Raw genomic sequence first — 19199 nt, forward strand, 5'->3', positions numbered from 1 at the left:
CTCATTAAAAAAAGAACACCTTGTAATCTCTCTCAATGCTTCTCTCCCAACTCAACACCCCCCCAATCAACCTGCAGCTGTCCAAGGCAAAGAAAAAAATTGAGCAATCATTATTCCCTTCATTAGATGAGAAGTTGTGTTTCTGAAATTGTGGTGTTGGAGTTTTGTGCTTTGTTATATTCCCCTTCCCCCTCTGCTGCAGAAAAGCAGAACTATGCATTTCTTTTAATTCCAAGGGATAACTGCACAGCCAGGAGCCTTTTGCAGATTGCTGCAAATACCAACTCCTGTTTAGAAGTGTGTAGTTACACGGAGTCACTGTGTGTAGCAGAGAGAAAATGACTTCACTAGCAAACTGTGTGTCTCCTGGAGGCATTAGGTGGCTTAGCATGTAAACGAAGGTCCACTGCAGTCAAAAATAGATCTTTATAAAAAGAAATAGTGCAAAAAAAGTGTCCTTCTAAACAAGGAAGTGAGTGGCTAACAGAGAATTCATCTCTGTAGTCCTCCAAAATGCTGATCATAGCAGAATATGAAGGATTTACCATGAAAATCCATTTTGCTCTTTCTTCTGATGTAGCACTTAGAGTACATGACTCTTAAAAATGGTTCATGTAGGGATATGACTGTACAATCAAAGGGTCTAAAGCCAAGAATGTATAATATGCATAATTTGGAGTGATTTGCACAAATTTCCTATTGAAGGGATGTATGGGTTAAATGAAACCTCAGCTCAAATGTTCTTGTTAATATGTTATATTGTGACAATTACTTTTCAAATAGTTCTTCAAATCTGATGGCTATTGTTCAGTACTTAAAAAACCAAAAATATTACTTATTAAAGAGAACTTTCTAATACTGGCAGGTGCGTGAGCTTTATTGAATTTAAAATTGTACATTTCATGAAAAGGGAAATTTGTATTAGTAAACAGCACAAATGAAAATACCTGGGAGCTTGTTTTAGTGCAGCAGATTTTATTTTGGTAAGTCTGTTCATGTCTTTTGAACTCTCTGATGGTGTGCAGATGATCACAGATTTCAGGTGATCATGTTTGTTTTTCACAGTGGGCTACATACTTGCGTTTTGGAAGACTCAAAAAATTGTTTGGCAGCTTTCTTTATAGCATATTGTGTGAGGCAGGGCTAGCTAGGAGGGAACAAAAGTTTAAATATTATACCTATGAGATTTAATTCAGAATTTAAATGCAACAAGATGGATTTTTTCCCCCTGTGATTTCATCCATAAATTTATTTTCTATGTTTTAGGTCATCATTAGGGACATTTTTACAGTAGTAATTTCTCTTTTCCCCTTAAGAAGTCTTCAGATAAATCTTTGTAATTTTTTTCTTGCATTTAGGCTGTATCCTGTCTTGTCTTTTAAAACTTATCTCTTTGCAGGGCAGCTCTTTGGAGAAGCCCTAAGTCATACCCAGATATCGAGGTTTCAGTTACATGTTCTCACTGTAGTATCATGTTTTCTTCTTCTAAACTGAGATGCTGTTTATTGAACCAATTAGCTGCTGGGTGCAAGCCAGAACTTTCTCCTGAAATCAGAATTAATGAATAAACACATTCCTCTGGAAGGATTCCTGTTCTCACCGGGCGGTGACAGCTAACGTGTGACAAGGACACGGTTCGTGTCCTGTCGCCTCGGTGCCCGTGTGTGTGTCTGGGTCTGCACTCAGCCCTGCCAAAATCCGTGGGGTAAACTTCTGAGTATGGATCACAACGTTCACATCACATATCTGATGGTATGTCTGTCTTGGGCTGTTTTTGAACCCGTTCCAGCTCTTCTGCAGTCAGCAGATGGGATGCATACGCCTTCATTAACAAGCAGTTAACTCCGCTGGTAGGGCTGAATTTTCATCACGCTCCGGGTCTCTGGCTTGGCTCTTTCTGCATTCCGGCTCCCACTGTTTGTTCTGCTGTCTCTAAGATGAAATCGACAGGAGCGTTACATGCTCCTGCCCTCCTGTGGTAATGAAAACCCAAATGTTTTTCTCAAAATCAGGTTGTGTAAAAATAAAAAAGAGAGAGAGAAGAACAAGGAATTAGTTTTTCTCTTCTGGAGCAGCTGCTCACATCTCAAGATGTGCATTTGCCTTTGGTGAGGTGTTCTGCTTCAGAAGCCCTGGAAAAATCATAGTTATTTCTGAATTTGCTGTTGCAGTATCAAAAAGAACTTGTAGCCTTTTATAGTCCTGAATAAACTTTCTTGCCTTTATATGTGATGTGTACTATCCCTTTTGCATTAGAGAAATTAAGGCACAAATTACAGGGGAGGTTTTGACCAGCACCAATGGCAGTGGGATAGCTCTGCCTTCCCTCCTTGTGAGCCAGTGGGAGCTGAAACCCAGTCCTAGGATGTGGCTTGGAGACACCAAGCTCCCCATGGCTGAGGAGCAGAGGTGGATCCCAGCCCCAGGCTCCTCACTCCTCCCAGCCAAGTGGAAGGTGGAGAAAGGCAAATGGGCACAAACCCATGGCTGCAGTGAGATCTTTGTTGGCTGGAGGGACCACAGAGAGTAGCGTGTTGCATCTTTAAGTGTACAGTGTGGTAACAAGTAGTCATGTGGCCTGAAAGGATCCTGAAATGGTTGTAATCTGTATGTAATCTTATTTCTTAATGAGCCTCTGTATTAATAATACTAAAAGAAAGGTGCTCTCGACTTCAAAGTTCATGGTGTATCTAAACTATGGGCATACACCCTCAGTCTCTGCAGGCAAATCTTTGTGTTGTTCTCAACCTGTAAAGTCTTGGAATGAGAAATCTGTGTTTGTCACAGCTTTCAGTCCTGTGATTTTCAGTGTCTACTGAAACTGGTTTGTTTTGTTTTTTTCCACTTAAACCTGCTTTATGTTAGCAGGGAGACTTTCACAGTTTGCATGCTGTTGGTTCTTTGGGCCAGCTTTCTGTCTGTCTTTCAGAAGTATTTAATATAAGCTGATCAGTTGTATATCATGGTATTCTAAAAGTATCCTTGAGAGATGCTTCTCACTGATTTTTGCATTGCTGTGTACTTTTACCATGTGGTTTTTGCTCCCTTGTCATCTTTGAACTACATAATTAGTAGTTGAAGTACCTTCTGACAAAAAGAAATGGTCCAGAATATTTTTTTTTTCATCTTGGCTGTAAATGTCTTATTTTGTGACACAGAAACAAGTTAATGCAAGGCAGAAGGGTGTAGAGAGCATGAAAGCTCCTCATTGCTACTGCTTGTCTGTATTCCCTTATCCTGAGGTAATGTGAGGTATCCTGCCTCCATTCATCTTAATGCACACATTCAGGTATGTGTGCATGCCTGAACTTTTTCCAAGTCACTGGTATGCTTCCATCATTGAATTACTCTGTTTGCAGGTCTAGAGGTATAAAGTTTTCTAATAAAAGTAGGGGGAGAGAGCGTGGAAAGTTTGTGTGCGAGTGCCTCTTTCAAATCATTGTTTCTAAATAGTTCAAATCATTAATTTCTTTCTCATGCACTTTTCCAGTGATAGAGCAGTGAGTTGTATGTCATGTGAGCAAATAGTTCTGCTTGGGTTGTATGTGGCTGTAAAAGTTCATGGACTGAATTTCAAGTTTTCTAGGTACAGAGTGTAAAATTGCTGCTGAGACACCTTAAATCCCTTCCAAGAGTAAGTTTTCTTTCCTGTGTAAGCAACTTTCTCAAGTAGTGGAGGGTGAGATCAGTAACAGCTCTGGATATATCTTAGTTATGATTTTTATGTAAATTCAGTGTTCTAGCCTGGTTTATAACTAAATGAGGCTAGGAACTCAGGAACGTACTTCAAGTGTGTGTGTGTGTGTATATATATATATATATGCATATACATATAAAGGTAGGGGGGAAGAATTACTTTGCACTTTGTGAAATCTACCAAAGTCACTTGTGGATCACCCCCAACTTTGTTTTGGTACTTCTGGTGGCAACTAGTGGTACTTGAATTAAGTAATGTGGCTCTTATGCAAACCTCCTAATATTTGAAACAGTATCTAGAAATAATAAATAACAAATGGAGAGCTCCTGATGATAATACAGATGAGGAGGAAGTTTTAACTGGAACAGATGGTATTTTTTCAGCCTAATTTGGATTTACTGTGTTATCTCCCTTTTTTATTTAACATTCAGCCTTTTGTATCTCTATTAGAGACTTCATTTATTGTATATGCAGGCATGACTAATATGTGGGAGCATGCAGGGCAGCATGGCTTGGAAGCAATCCACAGGCCAGAACTGCCTTGCAGGGCAATGATTTGTTTCCTATTTCTAAAGGACAGGTGGAAGGGCTATTTGGGCAATAAATACTTTGTCACTGAATTTTTTCTTAGATAGCACTTTGTAGTCCCGTCTAGACATAATGGTAGCATGGTTAAAGGATGAAGGGCATAGACAATTTTCTAGCAGATTCCTACAGTTATGGTGTGTTTTTAAATATGAGAAGAAGTGGACCCATAGAAACATCCATTGAAGATACCACATTCTTCTGGAGAGAGATGAAGAGCTCCTGAATCAAAATAATAATTTATTGATAAATGCTAGAAGTAGGAACAAGATGGTGCTGTGTAAGATCATGCTGTAATGCAGCCCACAGTGATGAGTCTGAGTGTTGGCAGGGATCATCTGGTCTGGATTTACTGGTAGTGGTATTTGTGCTTCAAAATAAGCTAGAAGTTGGTTGTGGGAAAAATGAGCATTGAAACAGTATCATCTGCACAGATCTGACATGAGGAATTTAGGAGTTAGAGGACAGGATACAGTGTGTCAAAAACAGAGGCTGTGGTTAAAACTTTTTCTCTCAGTCGTATTCCAGTTGGTAGTCCTCACAAACATGGATCAAATTTAGCCTTAGAAAGCAAGAATCATTTAAAATGAAGATTTCCTTATTTGCATCATGTCTGAATTTGATCCCCATAGGATGCTGATCTAAAATAAAATGATTTAATGTGCGTATTTGTTTTTAAAAAATTGTTAATTCCTGTTTATAGCATTTAAGTGTGCTTCAATACTAAGGTAGTACTGACAGTTGTCAGACTAGTTATGCTATTCTGTAAGAATTACAGAGGCTTTTGGTTGGGTAGGAATTTGTGCAGTACACACTGATATTCAGCTCTTCAGATTGCAACTTCTCCACCTCCTGTTTGAAGAATTATTGTCAGAGAATGTAAGAAGTGGGGAGGAAGGAGGAGTTGTGGGGGAGAGAAGCTGCCCCTGTTTGCACAACCTTATGCTCAAGAATCACAGGAGCTGGGGGCTGGTGGGGAGGAGGTTTTCTCAGACATGTGCTGATCCTTTAGCCCCAGATGGGAATAAAATACTGCATGTGTAAGGGGGGGATGGAGCAAGGCTGGTGGTGGGATGGAGGAATAGCTCTGGCATGTGCCTGGCTGGGAGGGCTCACAGCAGTTCAAGTCCTGCTCCTCACACCCTTCTGAGCCAGTTCTGATGTCCTGTCTGTCTGTCTGCCACTGCTCTTTGGTTATCCCTGTACATTGTCAGAGTTCCCTCAGCCTGTACCCAGTACTCCTGTTTCTCACTTCAGGTGCATGCTGCTGGTTTTCATCTCCTTTACCCGTACTGGTGTTTGCTCTCTTTTTCTCATCCTTTGTTTTCCTTGCGAGTGTCATTCGTGTGATTTTTTTTTTTTCTTCCTTCCTCACTATTTTGAGAATGGTTGAGTGAGAAAGGACGAAGCAGGTAGCAAGTATTAGTTAAAATTAGTTAATCAATTCTTTGTTAAACTGATTTTATTTATTTGTTTTTAGAGTTTCAGGTACAGTGTTTCTACAGTGTTTCAGTTTCTTGTTCTTTCTGTTCAGAAGCTCTGTTCTCACGTTCTCAGATATGTTCTTAGCATTCTCATACTGTTCATATATATATAGTACCCTTATTTTGAACATATTGTTCTGGAGCATATTGTCATACTAAAATTTGTTCAGTCCTTCAAGTTAATTTGTGAGGCTGTGTATTTTTTCTGAGTGCTTTGAGCATATGTCTAATACTTTTTGGATTACACTTGGTTTGAAAAGGACTGTCTTTTAATCTAAGTTGGTTCAGTCTGTGCAACTCATCTGAATGTCACTTAAGTGGCTGAAATAGCCCTCTCCTGCCCTGTGCATTAGTGCAAAAATTAAGGCTCCATCACTTTGTTGAGCTGTTAGTTGGAGGTTGGGTCAGGGTCACTGCACAGAGCTGAGAGCATCCTCATCTCTGTGCAGCTCAGAGAGGAGCAGATGTGGGCAATCCCAATGCAGGGAATCACCTGTTCCCAGCTTGCAAAGTTCAGTGCAATCCTCTGGTTCAATGGGAACAGATTCTGCAAGGCACAAATATCTGGAGAACAGCCGGCCTGGTGAGACACTCTTGTACCTGAGCTGCTGTAAAGGCTGCATTTTAAACATTGACAAACAGACAATTTCTTGCTGAATTATCTAGACATTTATGACATCTGTTTTCTGTCTGAAAGAAAGCCCAGTAAGGTGCAAAAATGTCACTCAGTATAAATAAGCATATAGTACAATTTTGATTTTAATTTTGTTAGGATAGTGATGTGAACTTCAGTGTAGTCCTAAGCTAGCCTGCTTATTCATCAGTTTTTTCAGATTTCCATTATCTTTTGATTTTTTTGGAAAGTGATGAGGTAAAAGGTATTGTTGCAATATTTATACAATATTGTTTTATTCAGATTGCATCTAAATTTTTCCATGACGTTTTTCAGGTTAGCACTGCTGCTGCTTTCTACTTCTGCAATACACAAACCTTTCAAATGTGCTAAGAGTCTATCACTAAGCTGATTTTTGACAAGCAGAAATCAAGGTTTTCACTGTTTCTAGGAAAATTGTAACTGAAGACATTTTGGTGGGTTTTTTTTTTTTTGGAAGAAAAGAAAAGGATGCCTCATCTGAACAGATTTTGAAGAATCTGCTTGGAAGGGATCATAGTGGCTTTCTTTTTACTTTTTTTCCTTTTGAAGGAAAACATCTTGTTCTTGTGAAAGGACCCAATTTATCATGTGTTTTCCAGAATTGTTAGTATATGTGAAATAATCTTTTAATTGGGCTCAGAGTTATGAGCAGAATAGTGTTCAGTGCTGGGGCTGAGGGTGTTTTGTGCATCAGGCTCTGTGACAGTGGGGGTGAGGATGAGGACAATTCATGGTAGGTCTGGACATGTCATGGTTCTTAACAGGAAGGTGAACAGAGCTTTCTTTCTCATCCTTGTTTGTTTCACTTTTATCTGCTATCCTGGGAAAGAAATCTCTGGGATCATCTTGGGGATCTGTAAGAATGTGGATGAACTTGCAATAAATTCAAATGCTGTCATTTTTGGGTTTTTTGTAATGCTAATGCATTCAATGTTGAGTGGGGAAGAAAAGATGTAAAAAGCTAAATAAAAATACTCCTAAGAAGTTATGAAAATTAAGTTTTCAATATAAAGCAATCAGAACTAGGTAGGTGTGAATGAAATGGCTTCCAGTGCTGTAGGTGACCATACTTGTCAGAGTGTGTTTAATACCTCTCCAATCACTGCATACTTTTGCCATCCCCAAGACCCCTTCTCCAGGCAGTGTGTAGGAGCAGGAGTGGTGCCTGCTGACTGATTATTTTCTCAGTATTTTTATGTCTGTGATACTCTCTTATGTAGAATTTCTTATCAGCTGCTTCTTGCCCATCACCTGTGCCTGCCAGTGTCCCATCCTTGTTCTTGCTCCAGCTCCTGCCTCTTTCTCAGCTTGCCTGTGCTCCTGGCAAGAGCTTTTTCCTCTGTGTGCCTGCTGTGACCCAGAGGAAGGTGGGGAGGACAGTAGGAGGATGTCTCAGCTGAAAGCAAAGGCCTGTTTGGCCCCTCTGGGTTTGACTTGCTCTGTGGGAATGTCTTGTGTCAGAAGCTGTTGGTGTTGAGGAGGTGAAGCAGGCTCAGGTTCTATGAAATACTCAGAGCTTTGTTGCCACAGGAACTCCTTGAAGTTTTCTTACTGGACTGAGTGGCCAGGAGAGAATATGTGGTGAAATTCACTGTGGCACCAAACATTATAATAGATTTGAAGTCCTTAGTCTAAACTAAAAATGCCATAGTTAAGAAATTGGTGTTAAGATTACCTTCAACTCGAACAAATCCATGTGCTTTTACCAGCTGTTAGTCTTGCAAACAGCTGAACCAAGTAAATTATCTTACCTTTTCCCTCTGTTCTTATCTTCCCTCAAGGCCCATCACTCCAACCCCAAAACAATCCAAAAAACCCTGAGGGCTGGCAGGCAGATGCTGCCAAATGTCATCTTGAGGGAGTGAAGTCTTGTACAGATCAACATCTTTGCCACAGAGCCCTGGCTGTATGCAGGGCCACCTGGATCACCTCTGGAATGCATCTGTTTGTTTCAATACTTCACTGCTTTCTGTCATTGTGTTTAATTCTGTTATGCTCGATGGGGGAAAGCAGTTGAAAGCTTTGAAAGAGGCTTGGGAGTAATTTTGGTCTTCATCACCTCCTCAGGGTGTATAATGAGCCTACATTTCCATGGTGCCATTAATTTGTGAAGTTCCCCAAGGTATTTCTGAGTTGCTTGGGCTTCTCCAGCTGTGGCTGAGCATCGTTTCAAGCAGTGGTGCAGGACCATGGAATCCATTGGAATGTGGTGCCCATTGGAATGTGGTAATCTGCTTAACCATGTGCAGTAATGCAGCATAAGAGGGTGAGGACAGGGAGGGAATAATGCAAAAGCCAGTTGAAACTGAGTGGGCAGAATGCAATTAAGCTCAGAAATGTAGCAGTTAAAAATGAGACTCCTGCTAGAGTGGGCACACATAACACAGGGAAAATAACATTTCTCTTTGACAGTTTCTAGTTCTTGCATCTGAGTATTTGGATGGCAGAAGTGGTCGGTCACATCATGTTTAGGCAAATGATTGCTGGAGAAAAGAGATGAGAATATTTTAATTTGTATCTAGTTAGCTGAAACACAGCAATTTCTTTGTCCTCGTGTTCTATATATATATATTAACCTGGCCTGAATCAGTTGCTTTCACCAGGTAAAATGCATTTATCTGAAAGAGTCAGATTACAAAAGCAAACAAAAAACACTCACTGGAAAGAACACTGCTTGAGCAGTAATGGGGGAAGATGTGTAGATTTTTTTGACTTTTCCTTCAGTCTGCATTTGTTTTGGTTTCCTGTAATATTTAAATACATAATGTAAAATTTTGGGAAAATACAGTGTCATAAAGAAACAACTCTAGCTGATCATTGTGCGGTTTTCAAATAAAATTTATTTCATTTAGTTGAAATGAAGCAGAAATGTACTCTTACAGCAAATTTGATGCTGATTGTGGTTGCTGTCTTTTCTCTGGAAAAAATGCTGATCTGTTCAACGAGCTAGATATTTTCTAAGAACTGGTCAGATCCAAAATATGTTAATGATTTTAAAGATGAGGAGATGTGTAATTGGAAACTTGTGGATAAAGTATTTTTTGGACTTTGACAGGCACTTCTATATCTTCCAAACTCACAGCATTAGTTGAAAAGTAAATGTTACTGCAGATTTCCTTTTCAATGCATTAGTTATATTTAAACTCAGTGTTCAATAAAACAAATATGTCCAGGCTTTTGTCGTCTTAACTGAAGATCAAGAACTGCAAATAATTTTAGCTAAAAACAATAAAAAAATGAAGAGAGGCCAGATATTGTTCAGCGCTGAGCTGCAATGATGTAGTTATTGTGACTTTGTCTGCTAGAACATAAAAGGTAAAGAGTCATTACTCCTTTTCATGTACAAAATTGTGTTAAAAACACATCTTAAGTTGCTTTTTAGATAGGTTTGTTGTTGTTATTGTTGGTGGTTTTTTTTTTTTTCCCTGTAGCATAGTGTTCCTCTGCAAAAGGATCCAGTGACATACAGTCACTAATTATGGTCAGAAAATTTGAGGGACTGATAATCATCCAGCACTGAACTTGGTGAAATAGTCATAATTATTACAGAAAAGCATGTTGAAGAAGGTGAGCAAACTTCCTGCATCAAGTTCAGAGATAAATAAACAGAGAACTGCTACAATAAACAAGATTTTTGGTAGATAATCCTGTGTTGCTGTTAGGGGCCAGGGTGGGATGCTACCCTAGATAGTAATTGTTTTTGTTTAGCTGTGATGGGGTTTTGTGTGTGCTTTGTCCCAATCTCTGTAGGATCAACGCAATTTAATTTGTTGATAATATAGATAATTAGTAGATAATATGTTACTCTGCTTTGTGTGTTTACTTTCTCTCTTGCTTGTAATCCATGTTTAGTCTCCTTTTTAATAGGTTTTGTTTTGATTAGTTGTTTCTATTGCTCAAAGGAAATGATGAATGAATGAAAAATATTTGATGCTGGTTTGTAGTTTGTATAATCACCTTTGGTGGGACCAGTGCCATTTTCTGTCAAATTGGTGACAAAACAGTGTGTGGCAGGTTGCTTCCTTTGTTTATAGGAGTTGTTGAGGGATCTGAATAGTTGTGTCTGGGTGCTTTGTAGTGGTAATAGTGAAAAGTTGTTTTACATTGGAATTTAAGTTTTTTGCTACGAGTGGGTGATCTTTATTCAAAGGAGGGCATTGGGTGGATTGGAAGCACTTGCTTTTGCAGGAGGTTGTTTGCCACTGTAGATAGAGAAATTGTATGGTCACAAAAACAAGAACTGGGTTTTCCTAGACTATTATATCCATTTAGAACCACTCTTTTAAGAGATGTTAGAACCTGCACTAAATCCTGCAAATTTGTTTCATCTAGAAAGTTAGGATTTTCAAATTTCTTGTATTATGCAGGATTACACAGCCTGCTGATACAGTGAGTTGCCATGGAAATAGAGACATGCAGCTCAAAAGGTACATGCTGGGGGGCCACACATGCAGAAAGTACCTTTTTACATATTAAAATAAGCTGCTCCATGGAGTTAGCAGAATTCTTTACTCTTGGAGTCTCTTTCTACAAAAACATGCAATGGTATTTTATAACTTGGCCAAAAAACTAGTGGGTTTTTGTTCCTGCAAAGGAGAAGAAGAGAGAGTGCTTCATAAAAATAATGTTGGAGCGCACAGAATGAATCACAGTATGTATATTTTTGTACTTGCTAGGTGAGTTCAGAGGCAGGGCACAAAAGATTATTTTGTCCTCCTAGGAACTTAAGGCGTAGGTGACTTTCTGTCTGCATAGATGACTTTGTCTGCCAGTGTGGAGCCTTTTTGTCCTGACTGCTCTGGACTTTGGTATGTGACCTGGCACTTAGTGCAGGGAAGGGCTTCCAGAGAGCAGCAAAGCTGGTGACCAGTGGGTGAAGAGATGGATTCCAAAGCTTCAAACCCAGCAGTGATGTCCGTGTGCCTGCCCATTTGTCCTGAAAGGGCATGGGTGTGTCAGAAGCTGGGATGGGATGTCCTGGGAGATCTGCCTGGTTCTGCAAACGCACAATGATCAACCTTGAAAACCTTTAGGAACTTCCTACGTGTAACTGCACGTAGGTTTATGATTAGGTGCCTATAGTTACAGACATGCTTGCAGATTTAAGACACCACAAGTGAAGCATAAGGAGGCCCTTAGAGGGTCTAAATGCAGTCGTTGCCCCCTTGGACTGAGGTTTGCTCAGTCATTCCCTCGTCCCTCCGTTCTTGCCGGAATGCGGGGCTGGGTTACGCTCGGCTGTTTGGCAGCCGTGGAAGCAGCAAACAGTCGGGATGCTCTTGGCTGCAGTCCTGTGGCAGATGAAGATGTTCTGAAGGGCTTGGAGGGCTGTCAGAGCCCAGGCCTCCTCCTTGCCCAGCTCCACAGGCTGAGGCTGTGCCTGCAGTGAACAAGCCGCTCCCTCAGCGTGAGAGGGGATTAGGGTGGAAGCTGTGTCACATCCTGGGGTGTTGAAATCAGGCTGCATTGGTAGTCTGTGAACTACCATCTGCTGGCCGTCCACTTAGAGGACTGAGATGAATTTAATGGTCAGCCTTTTCTATTGAACAAGCCAACCAGGGTAGCTGGCACCATGACAGTATTGCCCTGCTGCCACTGAGCACCCTGTACTCTGGAATAACAGGTTTCTTCCCAAGGAGGAGAAGCTGTCTAGCTGGCATGTTTCAGGAGCACTGCTTTTGTTGAGAGAGATGAAGCTGGTTTTGATCTCTGGTGGAGTGGTAGCTGGTTGTTCCCTTGCTGTCTCCATACCTCTGAGTGAGGTTTTGTGTTTAGAGGAGCTGTGCAACCACTGGTGACTGATTCAGCAGTTTGCTCCCAGCTGGTCCGTGGTGGCTGCAGTGGCAGAAGCTGAAATGCACTTACGCAGATGAAAACTCTGTAGGTCGGATGTTTGAAGCTAGCAAATTGTAGGAGAGAATGTGCTCTGTTTGCAAGTGACTCGTTGGCTTAAGCTATTTGGGTTTCCAAATGAAAGTAGTGACTATGGTGGTTGAGGTTTTTTTGGGTTGTTGGTTTTTTTTTTTTTTTTTTTTTTTTTTTTTTTTTTGCATATGTGGTATTGAAAATGGAAATTCATTGTAGCCACTTGGGCTAAGCTTTAAATTTCATCCATTGCTTATTGATGTGTTCATCTTTATGGTGTGCTGGAATATGAAATGTTTTTGATTTATCCCATGCTGCTCTAATTAAAAGGTAAATACTTTTAACAGGGTAGATTTTTTTTTTACTGTGTGTTTGTTTGTGAAGAGGTGTTGCTGCAATTACCAGATAGCATTTGAACTTTGCCTTGTTGTTGACAATCACTTAGGGCTGACTAATCAGAAATACCTAGATCAGAATTGCAATCTCAGAACGTTTTATTTAGTATTATGTAGTAGAATAATTGTCTGCTTACTCCAGAGTGTCAAGTATGAGCTGATTCCTTATTTCTTCGACTTGTTGTGTATTCAGAATGATCCTCTGTTGTTATTTAGGCTGAAAAGCCCTAGCTGTGGTGGGGGTTAAGTTTAGTACAAACACAGAATGAAGAGAAAAATCATTCGTCTTGTAATAAAAAGTTCTATGTGTAGTATAATTTCTTTTAAAATGCAGGCCTTTTGCTACATTACAGAAGTAAAATTATGTTACAGTTGAGTGTAATGTGTTACACTTCAGTGAAAATGATTCCTTAGATATTACATGCTTAGAATATCAGAAAAGTTTATGGTTTGAGGTGCCTGGTTTGGCTACTGAGACGCAGAAGGGGAGCCAGTAAGGGTTGAGGTGGAGCTGTAAAGTGACCATTTTGTAAGATGACGTGCCACGATGATTTTCCTTTGGCAGAGAAGAGCGCTGTTGGTTAGCCTCGTCACTGGAGAGGGAAAGGTTTCAGCTGTGGCAGACTCTTTATTTCAGTTAATGATTTCTTCTTCAAGCCATCTCTGAACTCACAGGAAACTTTCATATAATTACAAGTCACAAGACACTTGAACACATCCTCTGGGAAGTGAGGGACTGCTGGGAGTAATTCATGTGGGGAGCAGCCTGTTCTGGGGAGTCCCACTGCTTTGCAGTAGTGGGTAGGAGACAGTTAATGTTTTACAGCCTTACTTGAATAGCAGTTGGCTGAAATCCTTTATCTCAAGCCTCATATTGTGTTAGATAGTGACCAGGAAACATCGGTTTTTATATTGCCAAATTGCAGTGATTAGTGTGGTGTTATTCCTAGAACTGCAAAATGTTCCTACATTACCGCACTTTTAATAAAGCATTTATTGCATAAATGTTCTAGGTTGTATTGCTCAGAAAAACTGAAATCTCTTTTCAATTACTTGTACATATTTAAAAAAAAATCATTAAAAGTTACAAGGTAAATGCGTTCCTCTTTTCCAGATAGTAAGGAAGGTGATACAATTTAGGCTGAAGTTGCTTCTGTTTCTGAAGTTTCATCAGTTACAGATGACAGAAAAAATGAAATGCATCTGGTTTATGCACACCAGACATCAGGAGGAGTGGATCAAAACTCTGAAGTTGGTTATTTATAGCTATTTACAAATATTTTACTTAAAAAAGTAATATTCAAAACAGGGAAGAGATTATTTTCCTTAACTTCTTTAAAAGTTTTTTTCCCCCTCACATACTGTGCCAATTAGGAGTCTTATTAATTTTTCCAAGTTCTCCAGGACATAATAGTTAAATGTTTTTTATGTCAATTAATATTGACAGGAAGTCAGTTTGAACAGCATTGGAAAATGGAAGTAGTTGGCAGAACTAGCTAATTTCACTTAATTTCCCTTTGCTAAAAATATCTCTAAAAGAAGCTCTCCTTTTGAGATACAATGAATGCTTGTTTGACTGTGGTTTAGAATTGATGGTGACTTGTCCTTTAACTGAAAGGGCTTGAAAAATATGCATAACCTTTTGAAATACATTTAACTTCCTCTGTAGTATATGTTATTGTACTAATGCTCACCAAAACTTTACATAAATGTTTGACTTGATGTGTGTGAGTACATCAGCTTGAATGATCTGCAGTAGAGAGCGTGTGGAGCATTGAACATTTAATTTCTTTCTAGGTACAATTGAAGTTATTGCTAACCAAGACAGTGAAATGCGTGCAGATTATTTGGAGCACTTGCACTGCCGAGCTGCTTTCAGCAGCACTAATCTCCAGCAGCCTTTCCTTTCTGAGGCTCTTTCTAAACCTCCTCCAGCTGCTGTGCACATAAGAAATGAAACAAATCTCTTGGTGGGTCCTAAATTTGATTAAATTGAAAGCTCAAGAGAGCAGCAGCCCTTTGAGTATTTAGCACTTCGGGGACTGGATGAGGAGCAGTAGCTGTTCTGGCACTCATGTCTCTTTTCTGTGTATTATTGGAATTTAGAAACTCTTAGTTCTTGATTCTTTGTGTTGCTCTTTCATAATGGAAACCTTGTCAAGCCTCCCAGGCTCCCACCCTTTGGTCAGCTGTGTTTTTGCAGTGGGAGTCATTGCATGTCCTATTACTGGCATTTTACAAGCATGTAGATTATACATTGCTGAGAAGTAGTTTTAAATATAATCTGGTGAGGTTAGTAATCTTGAGGAGAGGTTAAATTAATGGATGGTGTAAAAGCCATGTGGAAATCCTAAGGACAGAGTCAGTAAAGAAATTCTAGTGAAGAACTGGCTTGTGCTACTGTAGAAAACTCAACAGTGCAGAAAATTTCCAAGTTAAAAACTGTTTTTGATTGCTGCTGCCAGCATTCACCCATGTTCCATTACAACAGAGCTGTCCAAACACAGGAAATGGAGGCAATTTGGGGCTTCTTTTGGGGGGGAGGCATTCTCTTTTTTTGATATTGCAGTGTTTGTAGCACACTTGGTGATGCTGCAGCAGTAATGACTCAGGGTGAAGGACTGGAAGGCACCTCCTGTGGCAGGTTCTCTTTTGAGCATAGTTACTAAGCAGCTGGATTTGCAGCTGGGATAAAGTGCCTTGTTCTTCTGAATAAATAGATTTTCTTTACCTTTAAAAAAATTGAATATATATAATATAAAAATAAATAAAAATATGAATATAGCAAAGCATACAGCTTTGTGTTCTCCATGTACATTTTTGTATTTGAAGGTAGTCATACACGCATGACCACCATTAAAAATGGTGACTTGAGCTTTGCTAAAATATGTTTGTGTTTATAGTATTTGCTGATGGCTTAAATATGCAAAATATTATTTAATTGATTTTGATTACAAGCTTTATAACTAGTGCAGAAGTTGGAATGCTAGGACAGTGACACAGTTCCTGTGAAGGTTTTAAGACTATTTAAAAAAGGTGTCTGGGAAGCATGGGACCTTTCTTCAGCAGTGGATACTTCATATCAAAGCTAAAAGGTGGACTAATATGGAGACATGAAATTATTGTTGCCATTGATTGTTTATTTTTCTTCTGCAAAGATACATTCAAAAACTTTTCCATGTTACATAGAATTGTGAGTTCTTGGGCATGTCATGTGTTATGAATTGAAACATGAAGAAAAGCTACTTTCTGTGATGTGTGATGATTTTGTAAAAATGTAAATGGGTCTTTATAGGTTTGAGACATCTGTTCACTTATTAGGCTGCATTGTATTCATTGAGGGGGAAAATTCAAGATATGGTAAAGATATATTGTGTCGTACTCCCAAGAGAAATTCCTTCATAACTTTGCTTATCTTGAAGCATAATATATTGTTTCTTCTGGGCTTTGGGCTGACTTTTTGATAGGTGTATTTTAAAAATCCTTGTGCTTGGTTTTTCAAAGCATGTGAAGCTGGTGAGAACATTTTGCACCACATGAAAAGCAGAGACCTGCAGTTCAGAGCTGGTCAGAAGAAACATCTCAAGGCTAAATTTTTGTGTTACTGAGCATATTAGATTTTACTGTAGATTGAACTAAGAGTCTCTTGTGCTGAAAGAATAAGCCTGTATGGTTTTCTTTGAGGAGACAGGCAGTTAAAATTATAGCAGATATTTATTGGCTGGTTGGGCATTGAGGGAAGAGAGAATATTGATGTTGATGACCAGGAGGTTTTTGTAAGAACTAGGTAAGTCATAACATGGTGACTGAAATGTAGTACTGAAGGCAGTATTATGTTTAAGAATTGTGATTTTTCTTCCCTCACATATACTAATTAGTACAGTTCTTGTACCACAGTGGGTTTTGTGAGCAATATGTGTAGTATTTTTGATTTAGCCTTGGGTTTTTCATTGACATTCTAACAGAAGGACAAATCATTAACCTGAGTTAGTGAGCACAGGCTTGATGTAGAAACACTCAGTGTGGAAGTTTTATATTTACTCTAACTTTGGCTTCTCTTTTTTATGTTCCAGAAATACTAATACGGAGCATTTGACCTGATCTCTACAGCTGCATCTCCTGACAGCAGGATTAGGAAAGAGTGCCTTCAGAACCAATATGTAGCAAATGGGTGTCACACCTCTGAAGCTCCCCACTGGGTTCAACACTTGCGTGCTTTAAGGATCCTTGTTGCCTCAGCATTGAATTGTTCTTGTGGACTTCAGAAACAAGATTTCATGTGGTGCTTGCTGAACGTTGAGTCACCATGAGTAGTAATCTAGGAAAAGAAAAGGACTGTAAAGAGAAGGATCCAAAAGTCCAATCGTCAAAAGAAAGGGAGAAGGAGGCGAAGGCCTCTGGAGGATTTGGGAAAGAGAGCAAAGAAAAGGAGCCTAAGACCAAAGGGAAAGATGCCAAAGATGGAAAGAAGGACTCCAGTAGCACGCAGCCTGGGGTAGCTTTTTCAGTGGACAATACAATAAAAAGACCTAATCCTGCCACAGGTACTCGCAAAAAATCCAGCAATGCTGAGGTGATCAAAGAGCTAAACAAATGCCGGGAAGAGAATTCCATGCGCTTGGACTTGTCCAAGAGGTCTATACACTTGCTTCCATCAGCTGTCAAAGAGCTGACGCAGTTAACAGAACTTTATTTATACAGTAACAAACTGCAGTGCCTACCAGCAGAGGTGGGCTGTCTGGTGAACCTGGTGACGCTGGCTCTGAGTGAAAACTCACTCACCAGCTTGCCTGACTCTCTTGATAACTTGAAGAAGCTGCGCATGCTTGACCTGCGGCATAACAAACTGCGAGAAATCCCCTCGGTGGTGTACAGGCTAAGCTCCCTGGCCACGCTGTACCTGCGCTTTAATCGTATAACTACTGTGGAAAAGGATATCAAAAACTTGTCAAAACTCACCATGCTTAGCATACGAGAGAACAAAATCAAGCAGCTACCTGCTGAAATTGGTAAGTGATTATACTGACTGAAAGTGTGATGCTGTTTTTATGTTCGCTGCAGTTCAGTTAATTATACATAAACTGTCACTTTTCCAACTGCATTTTATTTAAAACTACATAAAATTATGCTCTTGATTGTGGTGTTCCACTGTTAGCTTGAGAATAGTCAATACCTTGTTTATATATATTTCAAATAACAAAACCCCTTTTTCTTCATTTGTCATCTTAAAATAAGATGTGTATTGTTTTCATCTTTGCTCTGTACTTTCACATATTGTGTCTTGAGAGCCCAGATGGTTTCAAAAAAAGAGGCACAGGGGCATTTTTTATTTTAAGATTTTTTATAAATCATTTATGAACTGTTCCAAGTTATAAACACATTATGGGCATGTTACAGAGGGGTGTGACCACAGTAATACAAGGTAGAATAGGTAGCTATTACCATGAGCAAGCTATTGGGTTCTGTAACAGTTAATAATCTAGGTTAATGATTTGTGCATGTGTCTGCCTTTTATAAGTCATGAATGTATTAATACATGGACTCTGAAGTGACCAAATGTTGTACACATGGCTGATGATTCTTATGACTTTGTAATGACTAGTATTTGTTTTTCCAGACATGGTTACAAAGGTTCAAAAGATGGTGAGCTAGTGTGAAAGTGTGTTATTAATTTAAATGGTTCATTACACAAAATGTGCTGGACTAGCTGTATATCAGAACTTCTGTGTTGTTCCTAATATGTTCTGCTTTGTGGAAAATATGTCTTTATAACACTGTTCTCAAGCAATGTTTGAACAATGTGTGTGCCCTCTAAAAGTGTGATTCTGTTAATCAGTATTTTTTTCTATTTCTATATATTTTTTCTCCAGTTTTTAAAATGCAAGTATAGTTTAGCCTTTTAGGGAGTGTGAGAATATAAACTTCATGCCATTAAGAAACTGCTTTGACTTTAAGTGTGGAAAAAAAAACCTTGTGAAAGCCCTTGTAACACTGTGAGTAACAACTCCCATGCCCTGTTTCCAAAAGCTGCTGTGGGACTTTCTCCTGTTGTCCAAGCCAGTGTGTGAGTGTGTTGCTACTGAAGTGGCCCCTGTGGTCACCAATTTTGCAAAGCTTGGGAAATGCTCTTGTTTGTATACCTGATAAATCTTTCTCAAGCCAGCAGTGTTTGCTCTTTATCTTGCACATTGATATGAAAGATACATAAGATAACATGTTCTTGATGATGGGAACTCCGGACATGCCTGAAACTGCTAATCCAGTTACCAGCAATGCCCAGTACAGAGAATTTTGTCTGTGGTAGCAGGAGTGAAGAAATGCAGTGGTGATGGCGGCTGTTGGCCTGAGCCTTTGGCTCCCTGTGGCAGCTGCTGGGGATGGATTCTGCTGGAGCCACAGGAGCACTTTCTGATAGGCAGAAATGGAATGGATGATGTGGTATGTTTTCAGATCCACGTGATTTTTGAATTGTCATGAACATCTCAGCAATCCTTTGAATTTCCCCTGGGAGAATGAAG

At 39.5% G+C, this 19199-nt stretch overlaps 1 protein-coding gene across 4 annotated transcripts in view; it reads left to right on the forward strand.

The window, feature by feature from the left end:
- SHOC2 (SHOC2 leucine rich repeat scaffold protein) overlaps positions 1 to 19199 on the forward strand; it is a 60141-nt gene that overhangs the window by 6575 nt on the left and 34367 nt on the right. For all 4 annotated transcript variants that reach the window (XM_064431274.1, XM_064431276.1, XM_064431275.1 and 1 more), the window contains one exon: positions 16755 to 17690. In XM_064431274.1, coding sequence (XP_064287344.1) covers positions 16988 to 17690 — 703 coding nt within the window. In that variant the 5' untranslated portion in view covers positions 16755 to 16987. The remainder of the gene's footprint in view (positions 1 to 16754; positions 17691 to 19199) is intronic.

Source organism: Passer domesticus, chromosome 8, assembly GCF_036417665.1.
Source record: "Passer domesticus isolate bPasDom1 chromosome 8, bPasDom1.hap1, whole genome shotgun sequence".
Classification (NCBI taxonomy): Eukaryota; Metazoa; Chordata; class Aves; order Passeriformes; family Passeridae; genus Passer; species Passer domesticus.